This window comes from Nematolebias whitei, chromosome 11 (assembly GCF_014905685.2).
Source record: "Nematolebias whitei isolate Nwh7 chromosome 11, NemWhi1, whole genome shotgun sequence".
NCBI lineage: Eukaryota > Metazoa > Chordata > Actinopteri > Cyprinodontiformes > Rivulidae > Nematolebias > Nematolebias whitei.
Window position 1 is genome coordinate 17,233,241 of NC_056508.1, and position 13,263 is coordinate 17,246,503.

At 39.0% G+C, this 13,263-nt stretch overlaps 1 protein-coding gene and 1 non-coding gene across 2 annotated transcripts; one reads left to right on the top strand and one right to left on the bottom strand.

Moving 5' to 3' along the window:
- Positions 1-1,035: 1,035 nt before the first annotated feature.
- Positions 1,036-1,107, bottom strand: trnad-auc. Its single transcript has one exon. It is a non-coding gene; the product is annotated as a tRNA-Asp (tRNA).
- Positions 1,108-10,385: 9,278 nt separating this feature from the next.
- fmodb (fibromodulin b) lies at positions 10,386-13,031 on the top strand. The gene is made up of 3 exons (XM_037683949.1): positions 10,386-10,526; positions 10,681-11,574; positions 12,880-13,031. Exons 2-3 carry the CDS (start codon positions 10,686-10,688, stop codon positions 13,029-13,031), a joined length of 1,041 nt encoding a protein of 346 aa, XP_037539877.1. The 5' UTR covers positions 10,386-10,526; positions 10,681-10,685.
- Positions 13,032-13,263: the final 232 nt, after the last annotated feature.

Genomic DNA, 13,263 nt, shown 5'->3' on the forward strand with positions numbered 1-13,263 from the left:
CTGTGGGAGGACCCCCAGGCCCCCCCCCCCCATCAGTGTGTGTCCCCCACACACACATTATAAATGCTTCTGACACCAGTGGCCAACACGTTACTAAAAGAGTACACATATGGTGCCATGTGGGGTTCAAAGTGTGTTCAACTTAATTCAGTCTTGATGATTTGTGTCAATGAGCATTTGGAGTTTTATACATAAAAATACACTTGATAGTTAGAATTTTAAGTATATTTACTGTATATTATGGTAATTTATTCTGTATTTTGCCAGATTATGGTGATTCTGGGGTTGTGATGATGGGGCCCCTGATGATTGTTGCCCAGGGTACAGTGAAGTGTTAATCTGGCCTTGATAACAACTAGTAAAAGTGGCTTTTCTGATTTCCATTTTGGATGTGAAAGACTGAGGGACAGCGATTCAAAAGCATCATAACTAATAACTGGTTTGGCATTAATCAATAGCCCTGACTGAAAGATAGAAGCTACTCAGCTGAAAGTTGGCAAATTGGTCGCTGTGAATGATCCCTAATAGTCTCTGACATTTGACATGATATTTTAAGCTACTAATAAACATGATAGATGATGATCAAATTGCTTTATGTAGGCTAGGCCATAGGTAAGAAGGAGTGATTATTATATTACCATTTCATATTGGCTAGTGATTCTTTTTCTCTAAAGGTTGTTTCTTAGACTGTGGATAGTAAGGACAAAATTAGTTAATCTACTTAATTATGCCACTGCTTTATATGTAAGCCTACCTATTATTTTAAATTCAGCCCATATTAAAGTGAAGTGTTGTCATCATTGTATGTTCCCATACAATGATGAAATTAGTTCTCTGCATTTAACACATCCCACATGAGATACACCCAGGTGGAGCAGTGTGTAGCTATGTAAGCATCTGGAGAGCAATTAGGGACTCGGTGTCTTGCTCAAGGACACCATAACGTGGGCACGGCAGAGAGTTGAACCTGCAACTTTCTGTTGCCAAGTCAGCTGCCCTACTTCTACACCATCGCAGCCTCCTATTACAGTTATTTTCCTCGTCGGGGAATCGAACCCCGGTCTCCCGCATGATAGGCGGGCATACTGACCACTGTACTAACGAGGAGTCAGGGTTAGGCTGCATTTCTTTGCCTGTGAATGGAAAGGTGATTTGTACTCTATATGATAGGCTCACCTTGTGGATAGTGAACTGAAACCATGCACTTACCTGGCACCTAATTACTAGATACTTGGTATTTACTTGGTACCTTTTAACCTGGTATAATAAACCAAATTTTATTTTGTCATTTATCAAAGTTTTTGAATTGCTATTAGTCTGACCCCACCCCTGAGGCTAATTTGACATGGGATACCCTACAAGGGGCTAACTCCCAGTCAACAGCCCCCAGGATCACAGGGACACTCAAACCCCTCCACCACGTTAAGGTTGCAATTCTGCGGAGAGGACCACCGAGCCATCTTTCTTTTCCTGCTTCTTCTTTTTTGGGTCATGGGTGCCCATATCCAGCAGTCACTGTGTGTGCAAGAGGCTGCAAGTCCATCACAAGGCCGCATAGAGACTAGACAGGACAAACAGCCATTCATGCTCTCATTCACACCTAGGTACACTTTAGAGTTAGCAATTAGCCTAACATGCCTGTTTTTGGTTTATGGGAGGAAACTGGAGTACCCAGCGAAAACCCATTCGTGCATGGAGTGAGCTTGCAGCTCACCCAGATAGGCCCTGCTTTACCAACGGAGACACCGTGCCACTCTTGTAGATGTACCTTTGTGAAAAATGAAGTTATAACTTGCACACCGAGACAGAAGCAGAACAGAACCAGGAAGGACACTGTCAAATTAGAATAACTATTAGTCTAATGTTTGATTTGATTTTATTTGATTTTTTTTTTTGGAGTGGGAAAAACCGGAGCATCCCGGAGTAAACCCTGTCTTGGACCACCAGTTAGTTAAACTTTTTTTTCCTTCTTCAGTGGGATAAACCGGAGCATCCCGGAGTAAACCCTGACTTGCACCACCAGTTAGTTTAACTTTTTTTTCCTTCTTCAGTGGGATAAACCGGAGCATCCCGGAGTAAACCCATATTGTGGGACTAAATGCAGAGAAAGTAATAGGAGTGGTAGTTTGTCAGCTGTAGGTGCCCAGATAACATTTCTTATGACAGGAGGTGATGAACGTTGAATACTCTGGCACAGAATTTTCTAAAAGTTCTGAAGCACTTGTTCCGCTTAACAACATGTGAAACTGTGTTTGGCGTGTTTTCTGCTGACTCTTCCGGCTGAGGTTCAGATGTAACAAGGAGGTCATATAAAATATTAATGCCAGGTGTCGCCATAACAGGACCAGGATGCAAGACGTTTGTATTGTTCCAGCTCATGGATAAGTCTTCTGTGCTCCTGGCTTGACACGTTGACATAACCTCTAACGCCTGTTTCACATATTTGTTGTTGCTGCGGATTGGAAGATGCTTCATTGTAATAAAACTGTGGTTCAGAGCATCTGCAGGGAGAATCCGCTCTGCAGGATTCACAGCTAGCATCTTTGTCAGAAGGTCTATAAATTCTTTAACGTCTCGAGATTCAAGTGGATCGTTGATACAAAGTCCCATTTCTAGCAAATCATCCAAAGAACTCAAATCGTTACACCAGTCATCAGGAATTTTCAGTCCAGAGTCCTTTTCATATGTCCTTGCTGTTTTAAATTGCCAGATCCTTTCCGATCCATTTTTCTTACGTGTAAAGAACTCTCTGACTCGCTGTCCTCTGTCAAGAAGATTGTTATCAGGCTGACCAAGAAGATCTACAATTGATTTCATGATTGTATATTCTGATTCACTATCAAACAAATGCTGACCAAGATACAGACCACCCAACGTGCAAGCAAGACTCCACATGTCCACCGCCTCGTTTGGCTGAAATCCCAGATAGACTTCTGGGGCCCTGTAACATGCATTCTGAATTAAACTGTCCTCTGATAACTTGGACGTTGAAATACAAAGTCCAAAGTCAATCAGCTTAACTCTAAAGGGCATAGAGCTCTGATTAACCATCATCAAGTTGTCAAGTTTAATGTCAGTATGGGTCAAGCCAAGGTCTTTCAATGCACTGAGTGAAATTAACATTTGTTTAGTGATCGCTCTAATCTCAGTCACCCTCAGAGGTGAACAATCTCTTTGTTCCATGAAATCCTGCAGACTTTGGTCAAGAAGCTCAAAAGTGAAGCAATAAAAGTCCTGCCAGATAAACAAGTCCAAACAGCTTATGACATTGATTTTATCGGCATTCAATTTATTGAGTTTTAAAATCGCTTCAAGCTCTAGTTTAGCCGACTCACCATCCTCTTTTGCAATAAGTTTTACAGCAACTGCTTGATCTGTACCGTTTTTCCTGCATTTAGCCACTAACCCAAATGTTCCCTGCCCAATGATTTTTTCTACATGGTATGTATTTGGTTCAGCACAAATATTTACACCTGCTACTATTTCTTTAAACAGATTGCTTAAATCATTGCTATCACTCAAGTTTGAGTGATCGCTCCAATCTGAACTTCCAGACCTAGAGTCAGAGTGAACTGACAAATCTCTATGACTTTGGGACATTTCTGATGTTTTGTCCATAGAGAGGTCATTTGAAATATTAATGCAAGGTGTCTCCATAACCGGACTAGGATTCAAGGCGTTTCTATTGTCACAGCTCACCGATAACTCTTCTGCGCTTTTGGGTTTGCACTGTGACATTACTTCTAACGCCTTTTTCACATATTTGTTGTTGCTGCGGATTGGAAGATGCTTCATTGTGACAAAATTGTGGTTCAGCGCATCTGCAGGGAGAATTCGCTCTGCAGGATTCACAGCTAGCATCTTTCTTAGAAGGTCTATGAATTCTTTAATATCTTGAGATTCAAGTGGATCCTTGATATATGACGCCTTTCCTAGCAAATCATCCAAAGAGCTCAAATCATTGCAACAGTCATTTTCTTCAACTGTCTCGAAATAGTCTTCTTCATATTGCTTTGCTGTTTTGAACTGCCAGATACTTTCAGATCCAGTTTTCTCACGTGTAAAGAATTCTGTGACTCGATAACCGCTGTCAAGAACATTGTTATTAGGCTGACCAAGGAGATTTACAATTGATTTCATGACTGTATATTCTGACTCGCTCTTAAACAAATGCTTACCAAGATACAAACCACCCAAAGTGCAAGCAAGACCCCACATGTCGACTGCCTCGTTTGGCTGGAATCCCAGATAGACTTCTGGAGCCCTGTACCATGGATTCTGAAATAACTCTTTTTTTAACTTGGACGTTGAAACGCAAAGTCCAAAGTCAATCAGCTTAACTCTAAAGGGTGTAGAGCTCTGATTAACTGTCATCAAGTTATCAATTTTAATGTCACAGTGGGTCAAGCCAAGGTCCTTCAATGCACTGAGAGTAATTAACATTTGTTTGGCGACTGCTCTGATCTCAAACGCCCTCAGAGTTTTTTGTCTTTGAACCATGAAATCAGCTAGATTTTGGTCAAGAAGCTCAAAAACGAAGCAATGACATTTCTGCCACGTAAAAAAGTCAAAACAGTTCATGATGTTGATTTTATCGGCATTACATTTTCGAAGCCTCAAAATTGCCTGCGTCTCTTTTTTAGCCGAAATGCCATCATTTTCTGAAATGACTTTTAGAGCGACTGCCTGATTTGTACCGACTTTTCTGCATCGAGCCACTAACCCATATGCTCCCTGTCCAATGATTTTTTCCACATGGTAAACATTCGATTTGTCGCTAATAGTCGCCGCACCTTTTATTTTGTTCAACAGATTTCTTCGAGCAGAGTCCGCTTTGAAAGAACCTCCACTGTCAGAGTCTGCAGACAAGTCACAATGTGAGATAGAATTAGAGTCAGATCGAACTGAAGAATCTCTGTGCTTTTCTGAAGATTTGGGTCTGCGATGTGACATTTTATCATCCCCTTTTGTCTTTTTCAAACCACGACTTGAATCAGACAATTTCATTGTCATAAACTCATGGTTTAAAGCGTCTTCAGGGCGTATCCTGTCAGCTGGATTGACCTTCAGCATCTTCCCCAGAAAGTCCATAAAGGCTTCAGATTCATGAAAATCTTCCAAATCTGATATGATGTCTAAGAGATTGTCAAAAGACTCTATTTCATCCAAATCCGTGGTTATCTCGTTAACAACTTTTCCGGTTGCTTTTAAATATTCAGCTGGAGTCTTAAGTTTCCAAACGTTCTTGCACGAAGTAAAATAGCGTCTGACACCACATCCATTGTCCAAGACATGATTGTCTGGCATGCCATTCAACTTTATAATAGCTTTTACATAGCTATAGTCACAATCTGTGGAATATAATGGTTTCCCAAGAAGGACTGAAGCCAGTGTACAAGCTATGCTCCATACGTGAAAATTTTCACCCAGGGGCATGTCAAAGAAAACTTCTGGTGGGGTGAAGCCCCACGTCTGAGGGAGGGTTTTCTCTGACAACCTGGATGTTTTGTAAGCAGCCTCAAAATTAAATAATTTTACATTGGACCGTTGCAAATTTCCATCTGTCAACATAACGCTTCCCGGGGTTATGTCTCCATGTGTAAAACCAGAGGATTCCAATACTTTGGCAGTGGTTAACATCTGGTGGGCAATTTGTTGGATATCAGAAAGTTTAATGGATGCCCACCCACTTCTCTTCCCAAAATCCCACAAACTAACGTCCAGTTTTTCAAACACTAGACAAATCCAATCTTCGTACTCGAAGGATTCAAAATACCTGACTAGATTTTCTGCTTCTACACTCCTGAGAACGTTAAAGAACCCGATTTCCTCTTCAGCCGTCTGATGAAACTTTTTTCTGTAACATTTCAGAGTGTACTCTGCTCCTGCCTTTTCACACAGGGCGATTTCTCCATAACTTGTGTATCTCAGAATTTCCTTTACAACGTAAACACCCGAATTTACAGAGATTCTAAGATGCACCGTTACATTAAGAGGCGCTGGCACTTCTTGGCGATCTTTCTGAAAAGCCATGGCAAATTTATTTGCAATGGTATAAAGAACAGAAGAAAATTATTTCAATCACTTTTGAAATACCTAAACACTTCTTTGGGGTTGCAGAGAATGGCAAGTTCACAAACAAGACCTATATATATAACCTCTGTTGAGTGACGTCATGACTAACGCCTTAGTGACGTTGAAAGCAACGCAGATGAAAGACAACGAAGGCATTTATGCAAATTATGTAGTGACGTCAGGACTCTAACGCAGAAATGCCTTAGTGACGTTGAAAGTCAACGCAGATGAAAGACAACGCAGATGAAAGACACCGCAGATGAAAGTCGACGATGGCATTTATGCAAATTATGTAGTGACGTCACTCAGCAACGATGCTGTCCTTACTGAGGCGTTGCCAACCATGGATATCATACATATCATATAATTATGATATCATATAATTATGATATGTATGATATCCATGGTTGGCAGAAACCAGAGCCCCATAAAGAGAGAGTCCCGACACTCCTATAGACTCCCATAGAAAGAATGGAATGCGGAAGTCACGTGGGTCACGCAGCGGTAAATAGTTCCAAACAGCAGCGGTTCAGCATTGAACGTAGTTCATTCTCCGTGTTTTCTCCGGTAAGTTGATGAAAATACGACACCTTTTCTCCATTGTGAAGCGTTATCTGACTGTTCTGTACCACAATTTATCAACATTAATACTTCATGTCTCCAGTTTTAGTTAATGAAACATGTTAAATTACTAGTTGTGTTTTAACTGCAGCTGCTCTGCAACATGACGGTTTAAACGGGTCTATTTCTAATTCAGCGTTTTAAAATATCTATTACTGCTTAAAGTTTGAAAGGTGGTCTTTTTTAAATTTATGGTAATTCCAGTTACTGAACTCAACTAGAAAATATTTGGCCTTTTTTCCTGAGAGATTCATTCAACCTTTATTTCTACAGGTAAATCCCATTGAGCCTCGAGGACTCATCTACAAGAGAGACCTGATTTAACAAAGAATGATGACAACATGACAACAAGATTGACGTAATTTAGTTAAAGTTATAGATCATTTGTCAAAGACTGCAGCATAAATTGTGACATTATCATTAAAGTAAAACGTGATTGTGGAGATGAGTCAATGTTTTCATGTTTTCCAGGTAAACCAGAGGAGAATGACTTCATGAACTGAATGTTGCATTCAAAGTATCACAAAGGTACAAGATCTCATTTTCTGTCTTCTATTAATCAATAACAGCTGAATCAAGATGTTTGAATAAAATTACTTTAACACCATAACCTTCACAAAGTTGGTATTTACTGCAGGACTGTTCATTTACATTAGTTTTATATTATTAGTTTAGTGTTTGGTAATCATGGGTCAAGTTGAGATGAGACTCTTTCAAGACAGAACAAGAAATAAGAATTATTACAAGAATATATCAGCATCAATAAACTGTAGGACAGTAACAAAACAACTTATTAAACTATCACAGGTACATTGAGATGGAGCTGGAAGTTATTCTTCATGCCAGTTGTCTTCATCTGATCTTTTGTAAAAATATGTCAATTTATTTTCCATTAACATTTTTCTTCACAGGACTGAGTTAATTTTCTTGTCTGTGAGTTTCTTCTGTCCTGCTTATGTATTTTTTGTGTTCTAATTGTTCCTCAGGTTGTTCATCTCTGTTCCCTGACTGCCTGTTGATCCATCCTCCTGGTCCTGTTGATCCTGGATCATCAGATCCTGACTTGTCCCCGTCCTCTGAGGACACATTTTCATCTGTCCCTCATCTCACTCGCCTCATTTCTGTTTCTTCCTCAGTCTCTGAAATTACAACGTCACTGTTAGAATGAAGATTATTGTTCAATAAAAATATGACATGTCTTATTGTAACACTGCTCGTACCAAAGTTTAATTTAGAACAACATGTGTGATCACTGGTCAGATCACTGGTCAGGTCACTGGTCAGATCACTGGTCAGGTCACTGGTCAGTGGAAGTTCTGCTGTTCTTCTCATCTGGTTCTGGTCCATGAACTGGTTGAACCTCCTTCAGTCTCACACGTCCTCACTGTGTCTCAGTCTCACATGTCCTCACTGTGTCTCTGTGAACTGTCCTCTCTCTAAATGTGCCTGTAGAGTGACATTAGTTTATTTTCTTGCACATTTCTTTGACAGTTAAACATTTTGAGCCCTGATTGAAAATGTTTGTGCAGATTAAATTTACAGCTCTCACTTTGTTGTTGTGTTGTTGTGATGGTGATGATGGTGCTCCTGCTGACTTGAGATGATGTCATTAATAAACAGTATAAATGGCAGTAAAAGTACTTTATTAAAGCTTGCTTTACATTTTACATATTTTATAATAAATCGTCATCAATCTGAGGATCCACCAAACAAAACTGATTTCCACAAACAGCATACTCCATAGTGGAAAAAAAAAACAGTTTTCTGGTGCTAAGATGGCCTCCGGGGCTCACCCTCTCCCCCGTCAACTCGTCTGAGAGAGTCAAGCAAAAGTGGTTCAAAACACCAAAGTTCATGCTCAATAATCCAGGAATAAAATCCAACAATGTTCAGTCAGGTCACCTGGACGGTTTCTTTTTTTGAAACCATCCAGATGACCTGACTGAACATTGTTGGATTTTATACATGGATTACTGAGCATGAACTTTGGTGAAAGCTTAAATTGTTTTAGTTTACATAAAGTGTTCATGATAAGGTCAAAACAATGTGTACTTGTTTGAGATTGTGATCTTTCATTTGCAAACTGTGAAAACGTCCAATGTTCATGAAGAAAGTATAATATGACTAAATAAAAAAGAATGTTGTTTAGATAATAATTGGTAACTGATGGTTTATTGTTATTTTAGATAAACAGATGCGGAAAAAAACTTTTACTCAGCAAATACTAACAGATTTAAATATCTTCCTTATGAGTTGTAGAAAGGATAGTTGCAATGTTGTAAATAAATAGAACATAAATAGACAAAAGTACGTATTAGTCTTTATTTTTTCAAACGTACAACACTTAGTTTGCAAATAAAATCTACATAGTGATTTTTTTAGAGGCATTTCAACTCATTTTCAGTGTTAACAGTACAAAGTATTTGACTACGTCTAACATGAACCCCTTCTGATCTAAATTAGATTTTTGCTCCAATTCCACCCAAAAAGTGAAGAAAAAAACATTAATGTGTTGTTGCAGTTGTTTTATGCCCAATCTTTATCATAAAGGTTCAGTGAAAACATAAACTTTTGGTCTATTAGAACTATGCTATTTTGTTTAAAATCCCCTAAATATAGAGCATGCATGGACCTGCTGCCCCATTGCTGATGTTCTTCCTCCTTGGCATTTAGTCAAACCCACATGAATGTTCCTGATTAGTCTCTTTTTCATAGAAGCACTCACTGTTGCTCAGTCTTTCATTTGCAGCATCTGGTTGCTACTTATGCCCTTGAAATAAATAAAATCAATGGAGAAATAGTGATTTTTTTTTCCCCCACACGTCTTCTGCCTTTTGCCTTAGTTAAAAAAAACAACAACAAAGAAAACACTGGTAACACACTATAATGATTTCTGTCAACCCAACTTTAAGATGTATAAGGACTAGCCAAAAAAAAAACAACAACTTAAAACTGAAAGAGGGTTTGCTTTGTCTAATATGCTTTGAACAAAGTCCTTTTCAAATCTCCATGCTGTACTTCACTTCCTCAGCAGGGTCTTAAAACAAATCCTTTTGAGGACGTGAGAATTAACCTAATCCTTTACAATCTGCATCTAATTTTCCTGCAACTAAGGAGGATGTAAGTGGCAAGGCATATTCTGAAAAAAAAAAAATATATATATATTTGCAGGATAATTATGGTTCTCCTTTGTACATGGCACCAGTACAACCATATGTTAACTTTCTCTACGGCTTGAATACTATAATTGACAGAAAGTAGACTCTGAAGCACGCAGAAAAAGAGAAACATGTGCAAGAATCTTGGACTAATAACAGGGTTTGGCAACCTTTCCTGGCACATAATGTATATACTGAAAAAAAAGTACATTAACACTTCGGGATAAGATTTTAAGTTGCTTCTTAGTTTCATACACAGCCTTGGAAACAACAGCTCTGATTTCTGCATCTTGTATAGATCATTAAATGTTCAATGCCAATATGCCCCCCACATTTTCTTCATCATGACACAGCAAAAAGTGTAGACTTCTAGAGACGAGGCTAATAACAAGGTATAATGCAGTCATGGAAAACTACATTGTGCAAGAGCAGATGTTCTGGACGGTTTACAGCTGGTATTGATCTTTACATAGCTGGAGGCTATATGTTACAGTGCATATTACATGAAAGAGGAAACATGCATGTGCACTAATGAGACAGAGTGGTTGGAGCTACAGCTGCAGAGGCTAGTGGTATTTATTCTTTACCAGCAACATCATCCTCTCAGTTAAAGACAAACACAGGCGAGGAGAGATACGAAGGAGGCATTGTCAAAGATCAAGCAACCAGCAGGTATGTTGCAGCTTCTGCATGTTTTAAACACAAACCATAAGATGTTCTAGATTGGCAGAATTCAGCTCTTGTAGGTTTTTGTAATAAGTGCTTTGCTTCCTGTTGCATTTAAATGACACAATTTTGACCAGTTTTTCGTTTTGTTTTGTAACAGTGATCATGCGGATGTTGGTGGCGCTTCTGATATTAGGAATTGTGGATGTGAACCTTAGCCAGCATCACAGCTCGTTCCAGTGGCTGTCCCAGCTACGAAGACGGTGGCAGAATGCAGGTTGGCAGGCTGAGGGCATAGACTGCCCCCTGGAGTGCGACTGCCCTGCATCTTACCCCACAGCCATGTACTGCCACAGCCGCAACCTTCAGCACATCCCTTACGTTCCGTCGCATGTAAAGTATGTGTATCTGCAGCGGAACCAGATCACGGGCATCCAGAATGGGGTGTTTGACAACGCTACTAACCTAGCTTGGGTAGTATTGTCTCATAACAAGCTCACCTCGGACAAAATCAGCAGCAGTGTCTTTACAAAGTTAGAAAATCTGGATCGGCTCTACCTGGATCACAATGAACTTACCAGTGTGCCTGATAAATTACCCAAGTCTGTCACAGACCTGAGGCTTGCTCACAACAAGATCGCAAAAGTTCTTTCCAACACGTTCAAGGGAATGACCAACCTGACCACCCTTGAGCTGCAGGGAAATGTCATAGAAGACATAGAAGGTGGCTTTAAGGGACTAAAGTCTTTGACCATGCTGGACATGAGAAAAAACAAGCTGAGAAAAATCCCAGAAACCCTCCCTGAGAGGCTACAGCAGCTCTACCTAGAGTTTAATAACATTGAGGAGGTGCCAGCTGGTTTCCTCACCACACATCCCAATCTGCAGTTTGTCCGGTTGGCTCACAACACCCTGACTGATAAAGGACTTCCATCTCATGTCTTCAACACCAGCTCACTCGTTGAGCTCGACCTGTCCTTTAACAAACTGGAAAAGATCCCTCTTATCAATAGGAACCTGGAGAACCTCTACTTACAAGCCAATAAGATCAAAGGTATGAAAACTAAGTTGTAACCCAAGTCCCTGAAAGTCTTGGGCTTTTTATTAGTTTTGAAATGAGAAAGCTCTGAGGATGAAATGGGATGAAAAACATCTTCATCTACAGAACAGAAGTTCAGTTGCTTTGTTTTTTTTGTTTAATCAGGCAAATGATGTATATACAAATTTAAAAATATCATAAATAATCATTACAAATATGACAAATATCATAGAGGTAAAAGATGTAGAAAAATGTATTGTCAAACATTGAACACCAGCACAATAAAAAAATAAAATTAAAAACCCGTCATAGTTTCCTGACCAGCTTCTGCAACTCGCTGTGAATACACAGCCCATTATGACCTCAACTAACAGCAATATTCTGATCTCAAAACACAAAATGTGCATAAAAGAGATGGAAATTTGAAATAATCTGGCAGTTTTTGTTCTTTGAACATGGCTTGAGTTAGTTATTTATGTAATGGAATGTAAAAAAACCCAACATATTTTATTAGGTAATGATTACAGTTTGTTCTTTTTATTTTTACAGCCCATTCATTTTTCATTTCCTCAACTGAGGCCATTTTTAATGGATTCCTGTTGCTTTTTTCTAGGATATTATCTAAACAATTAAAAAAAGAGATCTGATCTTTTGAGTTCAGTTGGGAGATGATTCCACGCTATCAAAGCAGTGACAGTACTCACAAATGCTCTACACAGTCCCACCTACTGTTAATAACATATTACTCTAGTACCCACATGATGAAATACTCAAAATATAATATTTGCTGAAATCTGATTTACACTATACCTGTGTTTGGTAATGACACTTTCCAGTTTATGACTTTTTAGTTTAGACATGTTCTAAAGTGATCACTCCACCAAAATTTCTTCAGGAATTTTTCAAGTTTTTTAGTTAAATTTAAAGAAAATTAGGTTGTAGTATAAATACTTTTCTGCTTGACTGTTGAAGGGAAGTGAAAATTGTGATTTAACAGCACTGTTTAGAAATTCTTCCTAGAAGTAAGAATCTGTTTAACTTTTCAACAATAATAATAATCAAATAAAAAAAAGATCTATTGCTTGTTTTTTAAATGTACATCTATTATCAAGTTTATGTTCACATTTTCCTAACCTGATAGAAACAGATTGTCCTGACTTGCAGTTTTAGTTTCAACATCTGGCATTTGCTGAGCTCCGTACAGCTTGTAATACAGAAATGTGCAAACTGTCTCTGACAGTTACATCTGGACATTTTAGTGAATTTTAAGACGTAGGCAATAAAGGTTTAATCTGTTTTCATGTCTGATTTTCCTTTCAGAGTTTTCCCTGAGCAGTTTCTGCGGCACCATCGACGTGACAAACTTTTCCAAGCTGAGGGTACTGCGTTTGGACGCCAATGAGATCCGTGCCAGAGACATTCCTGCCGAAGCTGCCTATTGTTTGCGGCACGTTGCTTTCATTGATGTCTAAAGCTTCCTGTTCTTCCTCGATGACATGTCTCCATCGTTAACGCTTGTATTTACCTTGCACAACATTTTGTGATTGAGTAAAGTTTAAGAGCTCATACTAAACAATAATTTTCTTAATGTTTAACAGTTCCAGTGTTAGTCAACAGGAAATACCATGGTTGTATAATTCAATGTCCAGATGGTAGGCACATGGAAAACAGAGACTGACAAAGCCTACATGACTAATACCTTTA

What these genes read in the sequence shown, in the direction of transcription:
- fmodb (XM_037683949.1), top strand. Translation starts at nt 10,686, where the DNA reads ATGCGGATGTTGGTGGCGCTTCTGATATTAGGAATTGTGGATGTGAAC. An exon ending in ACAAGCCAATAAGATCAAAG is followed by an intron (nt 11,575 to 12,879) that starts GTATGAAAACTA and finishes TTTTCCTTTCAG; the next exon opens with AGTTTTCCCTGAGCAGTTTC.